Genomic DNA, 24477 nt, shown 5'->3' with positions numbered 1-24477 from the left:
TAGACATGAGGTGCTGTCAACAATTCACAACTAGCACCTTTCGTGACAACAACTGCCGTTTGAACAGCGCATGTTTTTTTGCAAAACCCACTAGGCTCTTTACTTGGAAGAAAGGTGCGGCGTCCAATCAATATGTAGGCAACATACCTTCGGTTTCCCCGTTTTTAGTTTTTCGTCAGGCAAGCTGTTTTGTTTGTAACGAGGCTCAATAAACGTTTCGTTCTTGCAACTGACAACAGTAATTATAGGCAATGGCAAAGAAGCCTACGCTTGATAGTTACCGGACGCATTAGTTACAGGACTTAAGTGCACTCCGCAACTATCAACCGTACACTTTCCGTCGCATATTGCTTGAGCTTATACTCACAAAATTAAGAAACCTAAGAAACCAAGAGACCAAATTAAGCATTGCCTCAATTGTCATCTCCTTCCGCATTTCGGGGCCACTAACGACATACCGACTGGCTTCTTTTTCCAAACAAACGTTTAAGAGTGATCCTTAACGAACAGAAACACAATCTGGAAGTTTTCCTGTGAGTGTAGTCTGTCTTTGTTGTCGTCATTCAATGAAAATTCGGGCAAGATCACACCAGCTTTTATGACTTCAGACGGGCCTTTAGAAAGCCCGTGACAAGCCCAAGAGGCGACGATTACAGCGTCCGTCAACCAAAGAACGAGAATGAAATGGCTTAGCTACCCTCACGAGATATGTACATCAATACAGCATGACCATTAGACAAAATCATGGCTAAGGTGCAGCAGAAATACCAACTGATAAATGCCGAGACGCCAAAGTGCACAATACAAGACGTCGATAGAACGAACATTTCCACGCACACACACAAGCACAAATAGAGCAACGACATCAACTTCCCATGTGCCATCACTCGCGGCCGCGTCGGCACACGCAAAAGGTGCGAGTCGGCGATTCGCTAAAAGATAGGCGACGCTTCGCTATGTATATATGTATACTTGCTTGTATAACCCACACATGTTTCTACAGGTAATCAATGTAGTCTTCGAAGCTGTTGGACCACGAATAACGACGACGTGCTTGTTAAGTACAGTCATGTAAACTGCTTTTCAGGTACCATAGTCGGATATGTCTGTGCAGGTCTCCACAAAATGCGCAACTTACGAAGGAAGATAAAGAGAAATCTCAAGGGAAACCTAATGTTGCGTTCTATTTTTTCTAAGCCCTGAGCACAGACATACCTTCCAGTAAGCAAATGCAAGCGCACTATACACTGCTTGGGTGCAAACCGTGAGCTACGGCACAGGCGCCTCTCGCTCTAAGATGCGGCTTAAGCTAAAGACAGCTGTCCAGAAATGGTGGAGATTTGAAGGTATGCCCGTTGAGAGCCAAACGCAAAGCGGTCGCTCTTTCTCTTCGTAGTTCAACTGCAATGGATTGTACAAGCTACAGACCCTAGATTACTCCAATCCCAACAGTGGGGGCACAATGGCAAATATTCACCGAAGCTGAGGGGAAAAACATTGCTCTCCACTGTTACCCGTCGTCATATGCACATACCTAAAAAAACGTGCATGCCTAGCATACCACCCAGATTGCCACGAACACTCACAAAGACGTACGCCATTTGCTTCACTCTTTACAACTAGCATTTGACACGGTCAAATGCTATTCCGCAGATTAGAACTGAGAGGCATGTCACATCAGGAAAAGTTGTGACAACCAAATCTTCTCTTCGCTGTTGTGACATTGTTTCAGGCATAATATCAGGTCACGCCTAGAAAGAAGCATTTAAAGACACGCGGAGATAACGTTCCGTCGATTACATCTTCTACACAGTGCCTTTCTGAAATCGTTAACGATCTAACAATAACCGTGCAGGTAGTAAACAAGAAAACAACGTGCGCCACCAATCACCACCCTCTGCAGCAGTGTATGCGTGCTAAACAGGATCTTCCTGCGGAAGAGATAACGTTGCTACGGAATGCACTCTTTTTTGTGTTGCATTCGTCTCGTTTTATATCCACCGTGTACACCTCCGAAAGTGCCTCAGTATTTGCAAGCTCCACCACAGGCACAGTTTACAACCCGATTTGGACATGTGTTGGTTACACTAAACAGCAGCTTGCAGTGCAAAAAAGCAACAAAACTTCCTAAAACTTCAACGGCAGAGTTAACAGTTATAATAAAGGCGCTGCGAAAGAACATCCAACTGCTTCGCGCAACGAAGTGAAACATTGGAAGTGTAATGGGAGCATCGGTGATTGCTACCAGCATCGTCATATTACTGCATCCGAACTCTGAGTGTGTAACAATAAAGATAATACGCTAGCGCATACAGTTTGGTCGGTAACAAGTTGTAGTCCAATATGAAGCCAAGGGCCACTCTGCTCTTAAATTTCCAGATTAACAGACTAGGAGTCCGATGAACAGACGATGGTAAACAGAGTTCAATAAACCTGCTTCAAAGATCGCTAACGAGCGTTTTAAAAAATCATTGCGCACCGCCCTCCCGATTCTTGTACTATCTTAATCACAGTTAGGGCGAATACGGAAGCGCGTGCCATTCCGTACGCAGGAACCGCCTGTCGGCGTTCAGGTTAACTTCGCACGCATGCGCATTTCGTTTGCAACGAGGCTATGTGATGCGCGTGCGAAGTTTAAGGCTGTCGAGGTACGAAAAGAATATTAGAATGCTCGTGGACGAAAAGCAGAGAGGGGAATATTGCTAGGAGCGTTACCAACTGGAACAGAAAAAAAGTATTTTGCGCCTAATAACCTTTTTGTGCCTGCCCTAAGCAGCGCTAGTATTAAAGCAAGAGTATAAAACATAGGTAAATTAGTCCTTTTTGGTAAGATGACATGTCATCACCCCGCTACAAAGGGGAAACAAATAGCAATCATCATCATCAACACGCGCTCCCGTGTTCACCCTAACTGTGATCAAGATAGTACATGGGATCACGTGTGGAAGACTAGGGGTTAACATACCCTATAGGTTAACATGATGGAAAAATAACTTCTTAAGCACAGCAATGCAACTGATGTCTGAGGCCTCAGTTAAGGCTTAGGCGGGTATTTTCCCTTAGGAAATAACCGACCCTGTTCTAAATCCCTGCTTTTGTGCATAGGGTAAAATCAAAAAAGTATTTCCACACCCATCTTAACAAGATTTAACTCTGAACCAAGTAGGGACCACTGTTAGAGGTTCCCCTTAAAGATGGAGCTTCAGCTGTCCGAAAGCACAGTGAAATTTAATGCTAAGCGCTGTTTCGTAGCACAAAGAAAAATCTTTAGGGACACCTAAGCCCTTCTTACCAGTTGTGAATGTGAAATCATGAGTGTTCAATTGAATTGTGCTTAGTGTCCAAGTAAATACCACAGGACGTTCTACAAGCTGCATAATGCCCAGGCGTGGAGTAGCAGAGCACCTTCTTGTGTGTCATTGTTTTTCTTCTAATGCACACGCCAGGAAATGCGTGGCTGCCAAATGAAAATTTATGTCCTGCAAATTTCTGCGCTATGTTTCCGGAATGACGTTTGATATCTCGCTCAATGCTTTCGTTAATTAAAATTTTGGGAAAAGTAAAAAGCATGCTCATATGCAGTGTGATACAAACTATACAGGTGCAGGAATGTCTCAGGTAGAAACAATAGCATGAGAGGTACAGGCAATAATTATGCACGAACATTATGGTTACAATAAGGGTACAGTAAGGTTAACACATAGTGTTTACAGCCATGCTTGCCTGTTACGTTTTACAGGGAGCGAACCAAAAGTCGTGCTAGTGACCTTACCATAGTCTCAACAGGAGCCAGTGCTTTTTGTTTGCGAATGTAGTGCGCATGTGTTTGGAGTTTTTCTGGGACCAAAACACCGCACGTGTTCTGTGCTGCTCATACTTAGCGCAGCACTGATAAGGCTAAAGCTGGCATCGACCAATGATGAGAGTAAACTTTTTCTATAGTAGATACACTGTGTCCCTTCACGTCACCACAGACAATGAGGAGGGAGCAATTGACGTGCTTCCGGAAAACTTTCTTTCGCGCGGATTCACTGCCAGTGCTGTGGCAGTGAGTCTTAAGCCATGTAAATCACATATCACGGTGATCCTGTATTGTTGACTTACGGGGAACAGCACGCTTTTAGAGATCAACCAGTTTGATTGTTTCCTATTTCTCACACCTAGTAGTTGATGCAAGCACTCTAAAACATACATATAATAGCAGACGTTCTTGGGAATGATATTTTTAAAAAATAATAAACATAACTAACCAAGGCTAGTGCTTCAGTAAATGGTTATGTGTGGTGCGCTCACATAATTTTTTGTTGGCTACAAAAAGAGCAAAGTATACCAGGAATGTTAAATGGCAACTCAGCATTGCTTTCACCCCCGAATAGAAAATAGCATCACAAATAGAATCACCATTTCATCACGAAAGGTCTAAAACAGCAAGAAAGCACTTTGTGGACTCTACCCCAGCATTGGGATGACTTCGCCCATCACAGTGTACAATACAAAAAATGAATGAGTGGTCACAGTAAACAACACACCAAATATTAGAAAGAAGGGTATAAAGAGGTAAGAAAGAACGTGGCAGGTAGGGCCACGAACATGTGCCATTGGCACCACGAGAGAGGTACTATGTTCTAGGAGCCACCAGATGCATGATCCTAAACAATCTTCTGGCACCACTCGTGCACCGAAACCGCGCAACGCCATGCTGACATTGAAAGAGACATACTTTAAGATGTCATTTCTGTGCGGCCCATACTAATCAAAATTGTGGAAACATCATGTCGACAGAGAATAGCACTGCTCCTTCCCCTAATGTGAAAATCCCATACAAACGAAAAATCGACATGGGTAAATATACTAGTGGCACGATATAATATACATATATTTATATAGACATATACACTCACTCTTTACATGTGTCACATAGATAAGTTTGGGAAAAGATAGCTTTACATTCATGTGGTCGTTTTGTATGACTGCGTTGAAGACCTCATACTCACGGAGAGTGCAAGATCCTGGGGCTCCGAAATCTCTGTCAAGAAAGTCACGGTGCCCTAAGAGACTCCCGCTTGATACTAGGATTGTTGGCTGCTTGTACTGATACCTGAGACGCTGCTGATGTAGGTGTCATGCATGCCTGTTCATCCCTTATTATGAGGCTCGCATAACTGCCTAGGAAAACAATCAATCTTCGATGCCAGCATCAACAGATTCACTACCTTCTAAACACAAACACTTAAAAGGAAAGCTACGTTTCACTAAAATCCAGATTTTTCACCTCAAATGTGTTTCTACTTAGGGTCTAGCTTTCAAGCTTAAACTTCAATGCTTCCTTGCAAAGAAATATAAACAAGTGCTCCATAATACCAAATCTTCTTCCCTGCCACTGTCTCAATACAAGAAGAATTAGATAAAACCAAGCCGTGAACTAAATCACCACAAGTTCAACGTCCCGAAAGTAGTTAATCAGCTGAGGATGCGTACAAAAAAGGAAACATCTGTTAAAAATTGCACTGAAATGGCCACCACGTATTGCGACCACGTATCGTGACGCCCGAAGAAAAAAACAAGGGATCATGAAGCTGCAAAACAACCCCATCGGTGACATTTACGGCACCTCAGTTTCCTCGATTAAATACGCAAACTAGCAGGTGCGCGGCCACACTAGCCGCGATGCGCTGCTAACCGCAGCCCTTGTGATAATAGAAAAAGGAGCAACAGTTCAAAAAGCGTCCACCACTATCCACTCGTTCTGTTCTGTAGTCTGTGAAACGAACGACATACAAAGGTTTAGCGCTCTCTCCTGCTAAAAGCACACCCCTACAGTTATATACGCCGCGACAATGTGCTCGCGAGTAACATGGAAGACTGGCCTATTTTCATTATTGTCGCTTGGCGACAGAGGGCCGGCAACTCCCTGAACCTTGTTCCCTACTGATGTCCAAAGCAAATAGTAAAAATAACACCCAGTAACCGCAAGTTTGTTTACCTAGCTTGTTAAGCCCTGTTTCTAAACGCTTCACTGGGCAAAAGCCGGACGACTTCCGGGCAGTTTAGGGAGGTGGGCAATCGGCGACCTTACTTCCAAATAAATATGAAAACAATTGTTCAACAAAGCTTTATCTGTTTCCATAAAACGAGCCCAAAATGTCCTCCTCTTGATAATTACCACCAGGTTCTTGTCGAATCTCTACCCCATCGTATTAATTCCAGTTAGTGTCCCGTTTAAGGGTTCGAGATTATGCCATGTGGGAACTGCTCTGCAAATATTTGTCCTTCATATTTCCACAAACTTTTACACTTGAAGTATAACAATGTCAACAGAAGCTCGGCGTCCGTTTTATGGGTGTCTTAAGTGAAAAACTGAGGAACTTGTTTTGGCGTAACCGGTTCAGTCAGGAGGCTCTAGCAAGTCACATAGTGTGCACCTGGAACCACTGCCAATTCAAAAATAATTCGGGGAGACCTATCCCGTTCTTGTGTATTGCAAATGCAAAAGCATTAACGACCAATTGAATTCCACAGAGCGTCTTGGCCACACACGGCACCATTAAGGATTTTCAACCTGCCATCATGTTATCACTAAACCTTGGGTTTGGCTTACTTGGTTGCATGACATATCGGAAGAACAGCGTGGGGATGAGCGCGAAAGAAAAGAAAAGGCGAAAACAAAGCATGTTCTGTCTTTTTCTTTTCTTTGGTTTTCGTCCCTACGCTGTTTTCCCGATATATTCTCACTGTCTAGCGGGAAGATAGCAGTGCAATGACAAACAATTTTCGTTTAGACGGTCATTATGCAAAACATGTAGTCTTTTGCTGATGAAAAGCTCGATACACAAAGAATTCTCGGCAGTACTGTTGGAAGCATGTTCCATGGGACAGGAACAAAGGTTGTTACCATTTCAGTTTAAGCGTGACATCTTCGTGGGTTGGCCATATTACGCAAGCGCAAAGTATGCATTCTATTTCGTTCGTACTTTTCACCAGTGCAAGCGAAATAGCAATGCGGATTTTCTGGCGAAATTTGTGAACTCTTTGGCAGTAAAAAGCAATGTGTGCTGAGGTTGCAAAGGGTATTTCATTAAAAAAATCTAGTCGCAATAAAACATCTCTACAAAGCGCAAATTAAAAAGACGAGGTACAAGTGACAATCGACATCTTCTTCTGTTTAGTCCACGCCATTGCTGCTCTTTTCAATGTTACTTACAGCTACGACATTAGCGCACTAGCAGTGGCTTTTACCCATATATAAAAGTCATTTTTGTAAGGAGTAGAAATAATGCAAATATTTACAAACATTTCTAACAGCATCATCCTATTGTCGACCTTTTGAGATTGGGGTACCTATACAAACGTAAGGTTAACTTAAGGATTATGCCTCTGCTACAAGGAAAATTTCCGCTTTACAGTGGAGTCGGTGGCCTTTGAAGCTCTAGTAATTGGCTATATGCAAGTGTTACTCGGCGTACTTTCCTGTGCACTGGCCAATAAACTAGATAGCCACCGGAAAGTTATTATTTTGTCTATATTAGGCAGCCAGCATGACTGACAACATCCTAGCTTTTAGCAATCTGAAGAAACGATGATACGGACCCGAAGTGTTGTTTCTTCGAGCGTCTGTTGAAACAATTGTCGAAGATTCTTTCTACCAGCACCTTGCAATATGTGGTTATCTCCCCGCCAACCCAAGATACTGAGGCCGTGCTATCATAAGAATCCAGTGCAACTGGCTACAAATAAGCCGGCATAAATACTTTCGCAAGTCAAACAAAATTATTCTGCACTTTTTTATCACACCCTACTAATCCAGCAGCACCCTTTGCAATGCCCTCATCGCACCTATTGCTGGAGCTACCAAAATAAACAAAAAGGACAATCGAATACGCACGAAGTTCAGCATAAATCTTTCCTAGCCCTGCAAATTTCCCCAGCGGTTCTGCCTATCGTAGCCTTCGTGGTTATAAGAAGAAAGTATTCGGTATTTGTTACGCAAGTTCAAAACACTTACTACTAAGTTCCGCTCTAGTAAAAACGAGCGTGAAGGTACAACAAGGCGAAAACGTCATTGAAAAAGAAAGCCAAACATTTAAATTCACCGACTGCTCAAGATATTCGTGTCTTTAGGCTCCGAGAAGCGTCTGGCTTATGTGGCGTGCTGCACGGCTAGATCACAAATGAGTTTAAACCAGTGAGGGTAATTTAACGAGTGTGTACAGTCGTAATTCTGACTCAACGTCCTAGAGTCGAACTTGAAACCTTGTGTTCTACGTGGGAACACCTCAGCTCCTCAGCCGCAGTGGAGGGTGAGAATACTTTTCTTCTCCGACTTGAGTACAGAGAAAAATTTGGCTTGTGTACGGCCTGCCTTCAGAAATCATGTTTTAAAATGTAGTCTGAATACGTGAATGCAACAACAAAAATCGACCCCGTGCCCCCCACATGACAGTTGTGCTGAAAGACTAGCTATTGTTTAGCTATCGTGGAAGCTAGTGACAATCATTTTTTGTAGTGCTATCCAAAGTAATCAACCCAACCAAGCATTGCAGCTGAAGGTGAAGCATTCCGAGTATTTATTGATGGGCTAATAGGAGTTGCCACAAAAGTAATTTCCTCCGGCGGTTCACTAGCGATGCGTTCCACGCCCAGCAAGGGTAGAACTGATCGGATAGTTCTCATGGGCATTCTAATTTTTTTATTTTTAGCAGCACGAGGAAGCGTTAAATCAATTTCAGAGAACAGCTTTGTGTGAAATGGACATGGGACATGCAAACGTCCATGCCAGCTAGCTTTCTCTAGAGGTTTTCGGCCGATAATATTTTTGTATCTGTTCGCGGGGGATCGGATTTCGCTTCTATTACAGCTCAGAAAAAGTGGCACACTTGTCAAGGATACCAAAGTTGGATGAAAAATAGTATTCCACGTTTTTTGATTAGCTCTAAGGTTGTAGTCTATCATTTCGATGGCAACGACACTCAGGCAATCTGAACCTCAAGCGCCAAGATTCTTACAGCTGGACGAATGGCAATCACAAATGACACTGCACGAAATGGCACTCAGTGGACTGTCGAATGCTTGTCGTAGTCATGACGAGTGATTTTCATCACAAGTAGCAACGGATCAATTCACCCCGCATAAGACAAAGGTAAAATACCAGGTACATAAATTCAGCACGTCGCGTCAGAGCGCTGACTCAAAGGAGCTGATAAAATCCGGCCAAAAATCCGGACACTTTGGGACGCCTGAGCCAACATCAACACAGCACAAGAGTGTGGTGTACTCACGAAAGCGCGGCAAGGAAATGGATTGGCCAAACTTTCGGGATGACCTGCAGGCCAAAGTATGCATTCGGAATACCGCAAGCTTTAACTATGCTAATTTTTTTGCCACACATGCCCCTCTACAGAACCAAGGCTGGAGAAACATTATTGTACAACAATGCCTGACAATGATCGGGGAGGAATTGAGCACTTCTAACCATTCCGCGTGTCAAGAGACCACGTGCTCACAGGTGGAATGGTCACCCCCAAACCAGAAATAGCTGGGCAAAGCAAAGCTGTCATGGAATGCATGGACTCGAGGTGCAACAGCTTTACACCCTAATTCCAGTACCTTGACGTGCAAGAAGCGATAAAGCGCCGTGTAGAGTGTAAAATGTGTTTGAGCCGGTACCACCTTTGCCATCTTCTGGAATGCAGAAAGCCACAGCTACACATAGCACTCTTCGTTCCGAAAGTAACACAGTGCCGTACCAAATTTCCCACAGAGATAACGGGTGATTGAACTAGTACGAGGCTCTAGTTCCGTTTGACATGGCCAGAAGGATCACTAGAGATTGACTCAGGTCATCGGACACACTCATTATACCAGTGTACACACATGTATACACATCCTCCACTCTGCGAACACCTTGCCGAATAAAATCGCCACTCCATCAAAAAGGAGTTCAAATCAGTTTACTCTGCAATCTAGTGTTCACCACCCAACCGCTACCGGCCTGAACTGTCGATAGGTCACGTACAGATGAAAGTGATCGTATAGCAAGGAAACATTCACTATGAAATCTTGTTAACTAGGAACTGGTCATGCTTTTCCTTAGTAGGCATTTCTTCTTTCAATGTAGTAAGTTCACAAAGATAGCTCAATCTGGAATCGCGGTGTTTAATTGTGCTTTTTAGATCCTGCCGTTTTTTGATGCCTCGTGTGTACTCCCATGTCAGTATTCGCCACCGCCAGCTGTGCCCCGTTAGGACGTTGGAGAAAATACCGCGTCTAAACGTGACAGTGGACCGAACTGGTGAACGTCAATGAAAACCCCTCCAACTGAGAGCAGTACACAACGGAAGCTTCGCATGCACAAGTTGGTGCGACGCATTCGTCCGAAGGGTCAGCAGTCAAACACGTGACATCGTATTTTCCTTCTTTCGTCCCGGTAGAGTACGGTGATACGCATTTCCCATCGATCCGATGTACAAAAGCCTGAACCACGAATGATTTGACTTTCTGAAACATACAGAAAACTGGGACAAACATTGATGGAAATATCTGAAAGCTCATTCCAATCCCCTGTCATACAGGGTCAGAGAAACCCAGTTTTTTTTTAACTGAAATTTCTGAAATCATCAGTTGATTGAGAGCAGGCTCTCATCTTTGTGTTACAGACTCTTAGCGATTCCCTATCCAGCCACGAAACCAGTACGCGGTAAAACACAAATGCTTGTCAGCCACTTATGGGACACTTTACACGTAAGGGCAACTCACAACATAGCGATCGGGCATCAGGGAAGGGCACTAATGGTCCCAACCAAACACGGGGACAACTACACTGTCATCATGAGCACGATGAATGGGAAGATGACGGAACAGTAGTCACCCGGAGCGACGACTCGCAGTCGTCGAAAGAGCAGACCACGTGCACGAAGGGGTGGGAGGGTGCTGGCCCGCATTTAAGGTCCTGGACACACGTGCCCTCGTCGCTGCGGGCACAGGGTCAACAGTCACGTGTTTCGCACCACCGGCTGGCTGTACGAGTTGGCCGTCGCCGAGGATCTGCCGTCCTCCGACTTCCAGCGCGTGTCGGAGGTACGATGGACCAGCGGCGCGGACTCGCTCTCCGAACGACTCTGCTTGAAGCGCCTGGTCGGCAGTTGCTGCTGCTGCTGCTGTGGTAGATGGACACGGCTCGGTCGCGCAGCGCTCCACTCTGCGAAAGGAGTTGCAAGTTTTACGGAATATTCGGCATGACTGCCGTAACGAAAAAACTCCCACCTACATAGTGCTTGTTCTGCAAGCGATAATGCATTTTGTTCAAGGGTATCTACGGTGGTACAGTCGAGAACCAACATGTCGGATCACAGCTTGATCGGGACTCCGCAACCACATTCGAGAAACAAAACTTTAACCTAATTCCTCATATGCTCACACTCAAACTATCCTCATCACATTCCCCATTGAGGCCGAATCTTCTCTGGGCCCGATAAGCGCGCCTGATAATGTAGAGTTTCCACTTTACAGCCGTCTCAACCCAGATAAACACCCTGAATTGCTCTCGTCTTCCTGGTTCCCATTGAAACGCTTGTTACGGCCAAGATCTTTATCTTAAGCGTTTCCCTGGTGAGAATTTTCAAGCTTTGCAAGCGAAACTAAGCAAAGAAAGTATCCTTACCACAAACTCGCATTATAAAGTTTACGTTCTTAGACAAGACTGCGCATTTAGGCTTTTCTCTGTTCAGCATTTTGAAGCTTTGCAAGCGGAACTAACCAAAGAAAGAATCCTTACCACAGACTCAAGTTCTACACTTAGCCTCAGCTCCTATACCCCCCCGATTTTAGGGTGCAAGCAACAAACCAGCCAAGCAACAAAGCGCAATGGAGTGAGACCTCTAGCTCTACACCGTTATGAGCTTTCTAGGTATACATTGTTGCAGAAGTATTTAATATTTTCTCGGACTCATTATCGTACTTTCGCGGCATCTGTATTGCACACCACTGGCACAGTTGCAATTGCAGCTCAAAGCTATGGATGGTCCTGGGAGAGGTCGGAGATTGACTTCTTTCTTACCAGTCACCCATAAGCTGCGCCTTTAGCTGGTTTTGTACCTTAAATATACCATCTTACGCTAAATAAACAAAAAGGCTGAACTTGCCGCAATGGTCATACAGAGTCGCTGTTTAAATACAACATAGCGCTTAGAGTTAAAACGGTAGCGACCCATGCTCACTCACTAAGAACCTTTACCGAATTTTTTACCAACTCAATCGCACCCATATTTGCACTCGACTTCGCCACTCCCACTCTGCTCACTCGTGTCATTTACTACAACTCTCATCTTGCTCTAAGCCTGGCGCACTAGTTCATATTTAGTAGAGTGTGCAAATAACCACGACGTCCCACCTTTTCCTTACCCCCTACCCCTCGCTGAGCTTTGGTAGAACCAGATTACCAGCGACCACCTGGACGTGCAGCAATTTCTGGCATCTAGGTCATCGGTCGCGTGGCCATCACTTGGATTCCCACATTAGGAAACCACTCCCACTTTATGGCTCATTGAAGTCTCTTACTACAACTACTTACTACAACTCCCTTGCGCTCCCGACTCGCGTGATCCACTCAAACTTAGTCGCCCTCACATGCAGTACTCGCATGCATCCCATAATCACTAGCACTCCTCATAATCCGCACCCACCATTCAAACTCCCTTGTCCTCGCAGTCCCCACTCGCACACTCACTCACACTCACAACGCTCCTATTCACCCCTAACTCACCAATAGCACCCAATATGTTTGAGCCATCAACCATAGGGTTTGCGTTTAGCCCAACTGCTATGCTAGCGCTGAACGTGCCCTGCTCGCGTAGGGTCGCTCCACGATTTCTGAACTCTGCTCAAATGAAAAGCGAACATTTTCGCGAGTGCGTTTTACCATTCCTTCTTTACAGCGAACTATCTGAACTCTCTCCAGACCTCAAGCCAATATATTTCTTTTTTCTGTCTTCTTTCTTTTCATTGTATTTTTTCACTCATCTCATTTTTCCCCTTACAGACCTACAGATACAGACCTCGCCAGTATCATTAAACTGCATTCTCTCTTTCTCTCATAGGGTGAGCCAAGCGCTGTTCAAATATTCCAGTATTCAATATTTAATGTAAATGTTGAATATTTGAATGTCTGAAGGACGAGGCTCGTTAATGTTTAGTGCTTTTCCATGGACGGAAAACATATCAAAGGCCACCACTACAAGTTTCATTACTGGTCATCTCGGAATATAGAGGAAGAGATAGAATATAGAGACAGACGCAGATATAAAATAATGGCGGAATATAGATCCATTCATCTTATCAGATACAAATAAAGGTTTTTTTCGGTACGTTGCTGTGCATGGCCATTTGTGAGAGAGAGCGAGAGAGAGATATGTAATTTCAAAGGTACAGAAAGTCAGCCTTGCACTAAGCTTGGCTTGCTACTCCATATCAAAATGAAAATAGCAAACATAAGTGAATCAATCGTCTACACAGAAACGCACACAATACACAAGTTCAAAGAAATCGCACGCCTTATGTCTAGGTCGGAACATTTACATGATGGGTAACAGCTTGATAGACTATACAAGAAGAACTTAGATCAATGGAATTGAAATTCTTAGGTACAGATCGGCGCATTTAATCTGCAATGTGTAATATCCTGATAGATAGAGCACAGTAACTGGTGTTCTTGAGTAAGAGGCCAATTCCTTCCTACCTGAAGCTGTACCATCAAAATAGCGGTGTGTACGCGTGTATAAATATTGTTAGCTCAATGGGAGCCTCGTTTTCAACGGCAGGTTATTTATCAGTGTTCAATGAAACCGGCATCACCACTGGTTTGCGGCGACAGCTTTTTAATATCTGCACATACTCATCATCGGCGGCTCTCCTTTCCTTTAGGAGGACCATCATGAGTAACTGAGCTCGGGCTATCTTTCTGCCTGCTGGCTCGGGCTTCGAATAAATAAGTTTCAGCGCAACGGTCTGCCGTTTCTAACCATCGACCTCACAACATATCCCGCACTACACTGATATGTTTAACCTCTTCACCCCTGAAGGGTCAAAGGGCAATGCTGCGCTGACGCTTGCGGTACGCTCTTGGCAGCACAGAAATCGACGACAAAACTGCCTTTTTAATAAATAACGTTGTCTAAGAGGAGGAACGGAAACAGGACCCTCTCCGATCCCCACATAGATATGCGTAAGGTGCATCGACATGAGAGCCTCTAGGCGAGCTAGCGCATATTGAGTATGCATACAGCTTTAATTTTGATTTCATGTTCTTCTCAGCGAAGCCGAGGAACAGGCCTTATTACACATCGACATACATTTCGTTCAATCATTTCGCTCGCTTCCTAGGCAATTCAGAACGGAAACTCCTCAATGTAGAAAATTTAAAATTATGCTTTATACTTGCTAAGCCTGACATGCTTGCGCAGTTGCTGCCTTTCGGGGCCTGACGTGCGTATATCACGCGTGCAAGTAAAAGACAATTGGGCCATGAGACCTTAAAATCTCACTACGTGTCCACTCACCCGTGGAAGAGAATGACGAACTCCTGATTGGACCCTGTGGCGTGAGAGGCCGGCACTCGGCAAGGACTTGCTCCCGGCAGTGCTTGTGCGCGTTGATCCCACACTCTGAATGCGAAAGAGTAACAAAATGTTGGAATGCCATCGCAACAGAAGCTCTACTCAGTCATCCCAAGTTACAACCCTTTTCCGCGAACACTTAGCAAGGCGTTATGCAAATCCTAAAGGAAGTCAAACAGGTCAACTCCATTCGCTGGACGTCCCGATATTCTTACCCTCATGAGCTACGCAATTAACTTTTTATTGAACTACAAAATGCCTGTCGAAAGCAACCACCTCTAAGGTAGAGAGGTATGGGCATATAAAATATATTGGCTGCGATAATCTTTGGCGTTCTTTTCTGACATGTCTGCGTTGTGTTTAGCCTGTACACAGATAAAACATTGGTTTTTCATATACAGGCCGGACAAACTTCTAGCGTCTTTATATACCATTTCTACTTGCCATATTCTTCTTACGTGTCCTCGTCGCATCCTGAAGTGTTTTTTTTATCTTCCTATCCCCTCCACTCTCTCCCTAGGGCCCTTGTGCCCCGTTTTCTAAGTTAGAACTACCTATTCCTGCTACTTTTCTTAGTGTCAGGGTAAATAACTAGAACTGCCGTGACGCCCGTCCTATGCTGACTGGTACCCTTAAAATCAAAGAGTACTTCAACGTATATAAATTAATATATTATGTTATTTCTTGGCAGAATAATTGAATGCTAACTGGAATGCTCCATTAACGAGAGGCCTCTAAAACGGGGTTCAGCTCACAAGGAACACGGATACATAAATGAAAAAAAAAAGCTCTGTGTCCTGTCTTCCTTACTTATGTATCTTAGTCTTCCAAGGTGCATAACCAAATAGCTAAGGTGCCTCCATCAGCCAACAAGACAACAGCATAGAAGAATGTCATGCTTACTTTTGCACTTGAAGCCTTGCTTGATCAGGCCCCACAGCTGAGAGAGGTAAACAGAAAAGTGGGTCACAGACGAGCCACAGCGTTGACAGCAAGCAACGACACACTTTTGTGGGAACCCCTTTTAAACGAGTTACGACATGATCTTGTCTAAATCACCATTTAAGTGAGATTCGCATGGTGCATTTAAGTCATTACTTAACCTTGTGTGTTCCCCAGCTTAGTGCAATGAATCATGCACTGAAGCATTTGCAGACACCACAACAAACGCCACACAGTTGGTTTTATTTGCGGTATGTTAGGTTTATATTCTGCTAGGTTCGGTATAATCTACCATCCACCATCTGCTTTACAAATTTCCGTCGTTGCAAATTTGTGAAAATGCGAGCGAATAAATGTAAAAAAATAAAATACTAGACGGCACAGGTGTTAAGGGTGCTTGCAAAATATATTGTTCATTTCGTTGATCTCGCCTGTCCCACCCCAACGCGTCAATATGAAACAGCGCCTTCACAGCAATCTGATGGCGGGCATATGACAGACAAGATTTAGTTCATCATAGATTACCGATGATCCAGCATCTTCGCGATGTACTTGGAAGGCTTTCGAGTCAATTATTGAGCGCCGCATTGCACTTTAGCACCTTTAAAGAGGCCATGAAGACAAAATAAAAATTTCGCTCACTAAAAACAGCGCTTTTTCCCGATAACAATTAAACCAATTTTATCGCAAACTTCGAAAAAATAGTCGAGATGTTAAGGAAAATAGTAGAAGCAGTGGCGAACCTCTAGCCGCTTCCCGGCAACTTATCTATGACGTCACAAAATCTTGTTTGTAAGGTTGGCGGCCGCAGATCTAACCCATCGCTAAGACATGAGTGGACGATTGTAGGGGGGGCCGCTAGTTCCGTTTGATCGCACCATTTGAATGCTAACACACAGTTACCGCAATAAAAATTGTTTTTAGGGCTTGCCCATATGACGTCACTCGCGCCCATAACACGCCACTGTAGCGCTACATTTCAGAGTTTTTCAATGTTTCTTGTGTTTATTTTTCAATAAAAAACGTCTTTCGTGGCTGGAATGGATCTGAGTCCGGCACTAAGCCCGCTAGCTTTTTTCAGAATAAACAAGGTCGTATTTTGTCTTCATGGCTTCACTAAACAGCGAGTGCATTTTATACTCTTTAAGGCTGCTAGACCACCCCTGAAAATGATGCGAGCTTTATCCACACCTTCCCTGCGAGTGCATACAGCATTCATAATTTCTGCATCACTAGTTTAGATGCGATCAAGAGGTTTTTGGGGCACTCTGCATATTCCACGAGTCGAACAAAATCAAACATCTGAAGTGTGCAAGAACCGCACTAATGGTTCGTGAAGTCAATAAGATTACTCAGGTAAGCCTTACTCATCAACGTGTCTCTGGGCACGATTAACATAAATCGAGCTGGACGGGACAAGCGTAGCCCGTGTGAGTAGGCCAATAGTGTCACTGGAATAATTCCGTTATAGTTGCGGAGCACAGTCTGTTTGGTACTCTAATGTGTCCAAAACTTCATGCTTTCCCCACAAGCACAAAATCGTTTCGGAAACTACTGAAAATATTTCAGGGAACGCGTTATTCTTACGTCCTTCTATGTCTGAAATATTCCGGCTTCCAGTGTGCCTAGCCTCGTCAACGATTCCAGGTGTAAAGCAAAGCATTTTGGTATATTATTACTCCGTATACACGTTCGAGTTAATTGACGAGGACGCGTCCTAATTGAAATGTCCGTTAAAAGTGGCGCTCGTTTCGCCTGAGCTTTCTTCTTGGCTGTTTCGTTCTGCGCTGTTGTTGTATGAACAAATACAGAGCACTCACATGCAAGGTTCAAGTGACGACGAGTACAACTTCCTTCAAATGACGAAGAGTACAACTACCCAGCCTCTAAAAAACCTAAACTCAGTTTCACCCACTGTGAAATCTGCTAAAACAGCAGAACTGTCAGTTGTCTCTACGAAGATTTCGTTTAGCCTCGGCTTCATTCTTGTGCGTAATGTTAGAGTCGTCTTAGCGGCAAGTTGTAATATAAATTGTTTCCGGATAGTTCCGCTAAAACAACAGTTACGACCGTTTTCTCTAACCATACTCACTCCGGTCTGTCTGTCTGGTCATGTATTGACCACAGACAGTGATTCTGTAATGTTCACAACTTCATTGTGAGCTAGCTAATTATGACAAGTAAATGAATCCGGCATAATGGTAAAAATGTATTCCCGGGTAATTGTCATACAATTAATCCCATTTCCCTGCCGCGCCACTCTCGATATGGCTAGGTGTTGAGTGACATTACGCAGGCCTGGGAGCCAGAACGCCAGGACTAGAGAGCTGGTCTACCGTTGCCAGTCCTTGAGGCAGCACCACTCTTTGTGGAGCTAAGCAGGGGAAGGAACTTTTCATCTTTCACTTGTAACCTCTTTTTTTTTAAATTTTAAAGTTTGCCTTTTAAGCCCTCCAATATTTACCGTTATCTGTATGGATATATCGGATGCATCGACTCTGTCGAATAGCACTTCGCGAGGCCAAAATACTCCCTCTGTAGATGAACATGCCTCACGGCGGAACACGCGATATGGGAAAACCAGCTTACAAAAACCAAGCTTACACCGATATTTTTAATGCTGGCTTCACCTCGAAACACGAATGCGTTGCTGAGAAGACATTTTTGCAAAGGGCCCATGAAGCCGTCATAAACCAAAATATTGGAGCTCTAGGACCATTTTTCCTTATTTTTATAATCTTGTTTTCTTTACAGAGAACCGGATCTCGCGGGGCAGCGAAACCTGCTCCAGATAGCGTTACACTACACCAACAGAGACTGTCAGGAAAAGAGCGAACGCCCCGATAGGCACAACCGGCCCGCTCACCAGGCCTGTGCAGTGTATGCAGAAGGTCGGCCGGAAGTAGGTGGTCTCGTGGAAGTCGTGCCGGAACATGGCCCAGTTGGAGCGCAGGAGGAACCGGCGGATGTCTTGCCGGCTGAGCAGCTTCCGCTGGCAGTCTTCCGGCACGAGCCCGCGGAGAGCGGGGAAGCGCCCGGTGACCACCGCCACGTCCTCGTGGCTCAGGAAACCGTCGCGGTCGGTGTCGTACTCGTGGAACACCTCCTGCCACGGTCACCGAGCGAAGGAAATTTATGAAAACCGTACGCTCACCACAGATCCTTCTAGCATGAACTTGAGTACATTGCCTCACGACGACAGTTTTGGAAAAAAAATGGCCGCATATCTGCTCAGTTTGCTGCAAATGTCGAAAGCCGATAGTCTTCTGTCGTCCCTGTTACGTAATTCTCTCCTCCGCCCACCTCTCACGCTCTTCCTCTTCCGTCTCTCTCCAGTCACGATAAAAACGGTGGAGGTTTGCCCAAATCAATACAAATTTCCCCCGTTCGACTGTTCGTGCGCCATTTATGGGAACCTTTCGTTACTTGGAATGCCGCAACGAGGTGTACGCTCGCGCCAGAGCGCTTTGTTTTTTTTTTGTTTTTTTTTTTGGGGGGGGGGTTCAAAACAGCTTTCAATGCGTATTTTTTATTTGATATCGCAAGAATCAAGCAGCCCTGTATCTTTATTTCAAAGAACACCGCAAATACCCCTAATGTATGGGGTTTTTGTTTGCAATATGCCTAATATTTTGTTTACTGAACAATGTTGACAAGCATGACGTGCGTTTCAGGATGTAGCGGTTTGGAAAAGCTTTGCCTATACAAACTTCTCGTTCAAAAGTTCTTTTAGGATCTGGGTGTGTGGCTGAATAGAGGGACAGACAGACAGACAGACAGACAGACAGACAGACAGACAGACAGACAGACAGACAGACAGACAGACAGACAGACCAATATATTTGCGTTCGAGTAGCCCAAAAGAGACTAGCGTCTTTAAAAAGCGTGATATTGTTTGAACTTACCTCCACCATGTCACAGATCTGTTTTTCGACCAGCGCCAGGTCAGTTCCCTCGGGAACCTTCGATGCAAACTCCATAGCGAGAGGCCTGGACGGTGACACCTGTTGCACACGAGGCAGCAGAATTTTTGAAAAATTAGCTCTAGCCTCAAACCCACATTTATTTCTTGTTATTGTTCTTTGAAAACAACCGTTCAGGTGAAAATCTGTGCCAAAGCACCGCATATTTTCAGAGCTTTGTATCGAATCAGAGGTTCAACCGCATGCTATTAAAAAATAGTGCAATATTCTAAATAGAGTTATTGGTTATGTAGAGTTATTTTATGTAGAGTTACTGGCTATATAGAGTTACAGGCTATTGGTCGGATACTCTTCGAATTGCGTATATCCCGATTCAACTTTACCATAAACCTTAAAGAAATCGGTTGGTCTGATGAGTGGGTGTTGGCAATTGGATCTAACATAATTACAGAACATCAAAACAAAGCTTTGCTCGCCTGAGAAAGACTATCTTTGAGCACATAAATCTCACATTTACTCTTTATAGCGGCAGCCATTTTCTTCATCGGACAACCACAACAACGACGACGAGGATTTTTCCCAGGATGGGGAACTTCGGGCTCTCGCTTTAAAAAGACTACAGCACTGTAAATTGAAAAAAAGTCTTTCATATGTGTTCCCCGGTTTCTTAATCCGTTTGTCTATGGAATCAATTCTTGCAAGAATTATCATTTAACACACCTCTTTGTAACTTCCTATTTCTTCTACCTAACTACCAAAGATTTTAAAAATGTAGAATTTTTCGAGACGCAGAAGAGTTTCATAATCTGTCAAGGATACTAACCACGGGAGCTTTGGGTTCTCTGGTTAGGGAAAGCTCGAAGATTTCATCTTCTGTGTAGGCTGTATCAAGTGACAGCTGCAAGAAAAGCAAACACACAAATACAAGCCTTGGTTATGACCAATCGTACGCATTGCTGATTAATACACAGCTGAAAAATTTTTCAAACCCGGAGCATGCAGTTAACGCCCCAGTGAGGAACTACAGGGATGAGTGGACGAAAGGCATACAGATTATAAATGAGAAGCAAAAAACATCCCCCCACCTCCCCGAAGGGGATCGTGCGGAAATGCGAATGCATTGGGTGCACCGATGAGTGCGGTGCGAGTAATTATTATTAATGGCGTACTTAATGAAGAATCGCTATCAAGGCGCCAGGCGCGCGCTCCACTGCATTATATAGATTCCGAGCGCAGCGAGCGGAGAGAGGGTACGCGGAGAGGAGAGAGAGCCCGCCGAGCTCCGCGATGCGAGCGCCCTCACACGCCCGAGCGCCCTCCTCCTCTCCACTCACTCTCCGCTACTCCGCCCGAGCTCCGCGATGCGAGCGCCCTCACACGCCCGAGCGCGCTCCTCCTCTCCCCTTGACCTCCGCTACTCCCGCCCGAGCTACCACCTGCTCCGGTTGCTAGGCGTGCCACAGCTGTTGCTAGGGGCGAGGAGGAGCGCGGAGAGATAACACCTGCGGGCGCACGCCGACGGAGCACGACAACCACCGACTAAGAAATGCATTCGCATTTAAAACGTAGGATTGTAAGCATGTGAACCACATGGTAACTTGCTTTCTCTATCTGTTCAAACCTCCGTTGCATTTTTCTAATGAGTATTTTGTTCATTTTTTCAGCTATGGAACTTATTTTGTGTACTCCTCATAGAACCTAGAACGTGGTTGGAACCATGAGCACTCGCGAAGGCAATGGCACCGACCTTGAGCGTGTTTATCAGGTCCATGCTGACGTCCAGCGGAGGCGGTGAGTGCTGCAGCTCCCAGAGCTCTTGGAAGATGTGTGACAGCTGCGCCATCTTACGCAGGTTGATCATGCCGTCCACCACATCGGGCAGCGCCACGTGCACGCAGATGAGGTCCTTCATGTGCACGCCCCTGCCACCAGCCATCAGACAAGGGAGCCGTGAGTTACCTGATTGCCATGACTGCAGGATTTTATTATGTTACCACATCCTGTATGGAACACTGCAATATCTACAAGTTTTATAAGTGCCGGCTTCCTTTCAGTTCACTAGGGTGACCCTACGTATTGACCACGTGCCATCACCGACTATGCATATCAAATCGTCTACAGATGCACCAGACGGAGGTCTCCAGAGTGCAGCTGGTTGTCACACACACTGTCCCAGTCGAAACAAATATAAAAGATAAACTTTGCTGCATTTAAGCCAACAGTATGTCGGAAACCCGTCTGATTAGGGTGCATACCGGGCGCTTTTGTTGTAATCAAGACTACCCGAATGGGAGCCAAAACCTTCATCTTTCACACTTACTAACTCTGAGGTCGGCGTACTTGCCTTTTTTGATGGATTTACAAAAAGTTTTTTTTAATTCTGCCAGTTTTCCAGTGCGGTCAAATATCAGTCAAACGTGGACGCGACTTCTGCCGTCTTCTTGTGTTCTGCGTGACACTAGGCCCGGAATCTTCCGCCTCAGGTTACCATACGCTAACTGGCAACATGCGAGCACTTGGAGACAAAGTGCATGTTTCCGACGTTCACTCACAGGATGGGTATCCGGAAGTCTCTGGCCTCAGCGAGGGCCTTCCGGTAGTTGCAGAAGTTGGCACCAGAGGACAGGAGGGTAGCGAACTGCGCAAGTGTTCGTCGCGTCTCGCCAGAGAGGCAGGTTGTAGTCTGCGATAGCCTGGCCAGGGCGCTGTGATTGAGTCCCCCCACGACGGCCATCAGGGAACTGAAGTTTTGGAGCTCCAGGAGGTTCTGCGGTAAACAGGGGCAAGCAATCAGTGTCCCGTAGCTGTTGAGCGCTCCTGCTCTTGCCTTTCGTAACGTTCAAACTCACATTTTGTAATTTCAGACGCATTCTTTCGGGTCCTATAGGTAAGAAATACTAGGAACATAGCCGTTAATCTGGGTAGGGAACGAGCGACCGAGTTTGGTGAGGCAGCAGTGGTATTTTAATCTTCACTGTGCCACTTGGCTGCTGTTCGACTGCAGCTTTTCCTACTAGGCATTGACTTGAGAAGATGAGCACCAGAATCACAATGTCCCTCATCATTTCGGACGGAAATGCACGAGCACAAGAAAATGTTTACAAGTAGTCCAGCCCCGCTTCTAGAGTTAAACACATTTAAATCTTACTTCTACTATTCGTTCCTTCGCGGAGATAATCAAACAAATCTTGTTTTTAAAATAAGATTTCTGCTTTGATGAACACAAGCAGCTTCTGCAGACCCTGATACATTAACTGGAATGCAAAACCCATCATGCCCAAGTGAGAGCCTATTGAATTCATTGTAGGGTTTCAACGCGGCGATGCTACATATGGGCTATGAGGCGCGCCGTAGTGGAGGGCTCAGGATTGATTTTTTTACCATCTTTACTGTGCGCCGCAACCTCGACACACGGGCGTTTTGGCTTTCCGCCTCCATCAGAACAGCAGCCACCACGGCCGGGATCAAACCCTCGTCCATGGGCTCAGAAGCACAGCGCCATAGCCCCTGAGCCACTGCGGCTTGTAAGCAAGCGCCTATTTGAGGTACATGTTGCTGAAAGTGCTAAGCACAGCAAAAAATGGTCGCCGTCCCGCCCTACGAAAGTGGATGTCCAGCGAAGCTTTTAAAACCACTACAAATGCTGATCGGAGGGATGGGGGGTATGAAATGTTTCTCTTCGTCTCGGCGGGCTTTTCGCTTGTGCGCTCGGCTTCTCTTCTCTACCGATAAAGGCCGGGTCCTGTCTAACATGACGCAGGCGCTCGTCGTCTTGGGCAAGACTGCTCTATGTGGTGACACTACTTTGCCTAGACTTCAAACATACTGTGCAAACAATCTTTTCCAGGAACACATGGGGGGGGGGGGGGCGTCCCATTGTTCACAGGCGCCTTATCATCCATAATGCGGTTTCGACGCTTGTTTTGTGTTTTTTAAACCAATATGGAGCTCTATGCTGTATGCCTGATTAGCCTGAAGCACGCGCTCGGCGTCTTAGGCGAGAACTGCTAAGTACCCACCGTGCTGGCTCAGTGGCTAAGGCGTTGCGCTGCTGAGCCCGACGTCGCGGGTTCGATTCCGACCGCGGCGGCCGCTTTTCTGATGCAGGCGAAAAGCAAAAACGCCCGTGTGTACGATATTTCGGCACGCGCTAAAGATCCCCAGGTGGTCAAAATTAATCCGGAGCCCTCCACTGCGGCACGCCTCATCACCTGCGTTATGTCGGCGCGTTAAACCCTACAATCAGAACTGCTAGGTCCTGTCTGGGTTTTTTTTGTTTTTTTTTTTTACGACGTGAAATTTTCCGACGAACTAGAGGCTAACAGATTCCGTGTAAAACTCTGCAGAACACTTGATCGGCTCGCAAGCTTTAATTGGTACAGGACAATGTCAGTTAATTGACGTGAGCTGTCACCTTTTGCTGTGAGTTTGCGCTTACGTGTTATAATTTCTTTCGACTTTTCATGCGGTTTGTATTTAACTTTTCGTCCGTGATATAAAGCCGGCGTACGTGATTTTAAGCCGTACAAATAAAAAGTAGTTCAGGCTCTATAATCATGCTTAGAGTGAAAAGCAGCCGCACCTTAGCAACATCTACAAACTTGGTGACCACGTCAGCTCGTTGCTGGGGTGTCGACCGCAAGAGCACCATGCACTGAGTCCACTGGGAAAGTCCGTTGAATTGTGAGATGGAGCGTTCCAGCCGAGGATTGTCCGCCAGTGTGCCTTGCTCGGCATACTGCTTGAAGTCCAGGAACTGGAACAGGTGGCACCGAAAGAAGTACACAAGTTAGTCACAGCGGGGGGCAATGAATTCAATGTACAGAGGGGATTAAAAGAAAGGCGAACAACGGAGCACACAGCCTCCGACGCATGCCGCACCGTCTGGCTGCACTGTCAGTAAACTGCACGCATGCGTAGTTCTTTCAGAGCGTTTGAGAGTGGCGCCTACAGTTACTGGAAATGCTTGATAAAGAAGCGACGCGGGTAATTTATTTTGAGGCGCG

General features: G+C 45.4%; 1 protein-coding gene across 11 annotated transcripts in view; it reads right to left on the bottom strand.

Annotated features, from left to right (window-relative positions):
* Positions 1-495: 495 nt before the first annotated feature.
* LOC144142835 (ras guanyl-releasing protein 3-like) overlaps positions 496-24477 on the bottom strand; it is a 108766-nt gene continuing 84784 nt past the window's right edge. For all 11 annotated transcript variants that reach the window (XM_077674622.1, XM_077674618.1, XM_077674617.1 and 8 more), the window contains 9 exons: positions 24054-24227; positions 22024-22238; positions 21219-21393; positions 20295-20369; positions 19454-19552; positions 18415-18654; positions 15510-15546; positions 14550-14654; positions 496-11194 (listed from right to left, as the gene is read on the bottom strand). In XM_077674622.1, coding sequence (XP_077530748.1) covers positions 10989-11194; positions 14550-14654; positions 15510-15546; positions 18415-18654; positions 19454-19552; positions 20295-20369; positions 21219-21393; positions 22024-22238; positions 24054-24227 — 1326 coding nt within the window. In that variant the 3' untranslated portion in view covers positions 496-10988. The remainder of the gene's footprint in view (positions 11195-14549; positions 14655-15509; positions 15547-18414; positions 18655-19453; positions 19553-20294; positions 20370-21218; positions 21394-22023; positions 22239-24053; positions 24228-24477) is intronic.

This window comes from Haemaphysalis longicornis, unplaced genomic scaffold (assembly GCF_048455015.1).
Source record: "Haemaphysalis longicornis isolate Haplotype H1 unplaced genomic scaffold, Haemaphysalis longicornis Haplotype H1 scaffold_6, whole genome shotgun sequence".
In the NCBI taxonomy this organism is placed as follows: domain Eukaryota; kingdom Metazoa; phylum Arthropoda; class Arachnida; order Ixodida; family Ixodidae; genus Haemaphysalis; species Haemaphysalis longicornis.
The sequence above is the reverse complement of the archived record's forward strand: the minus strand, read 5'-3'. Positions and strand labels throughout refer to the sequence as shown.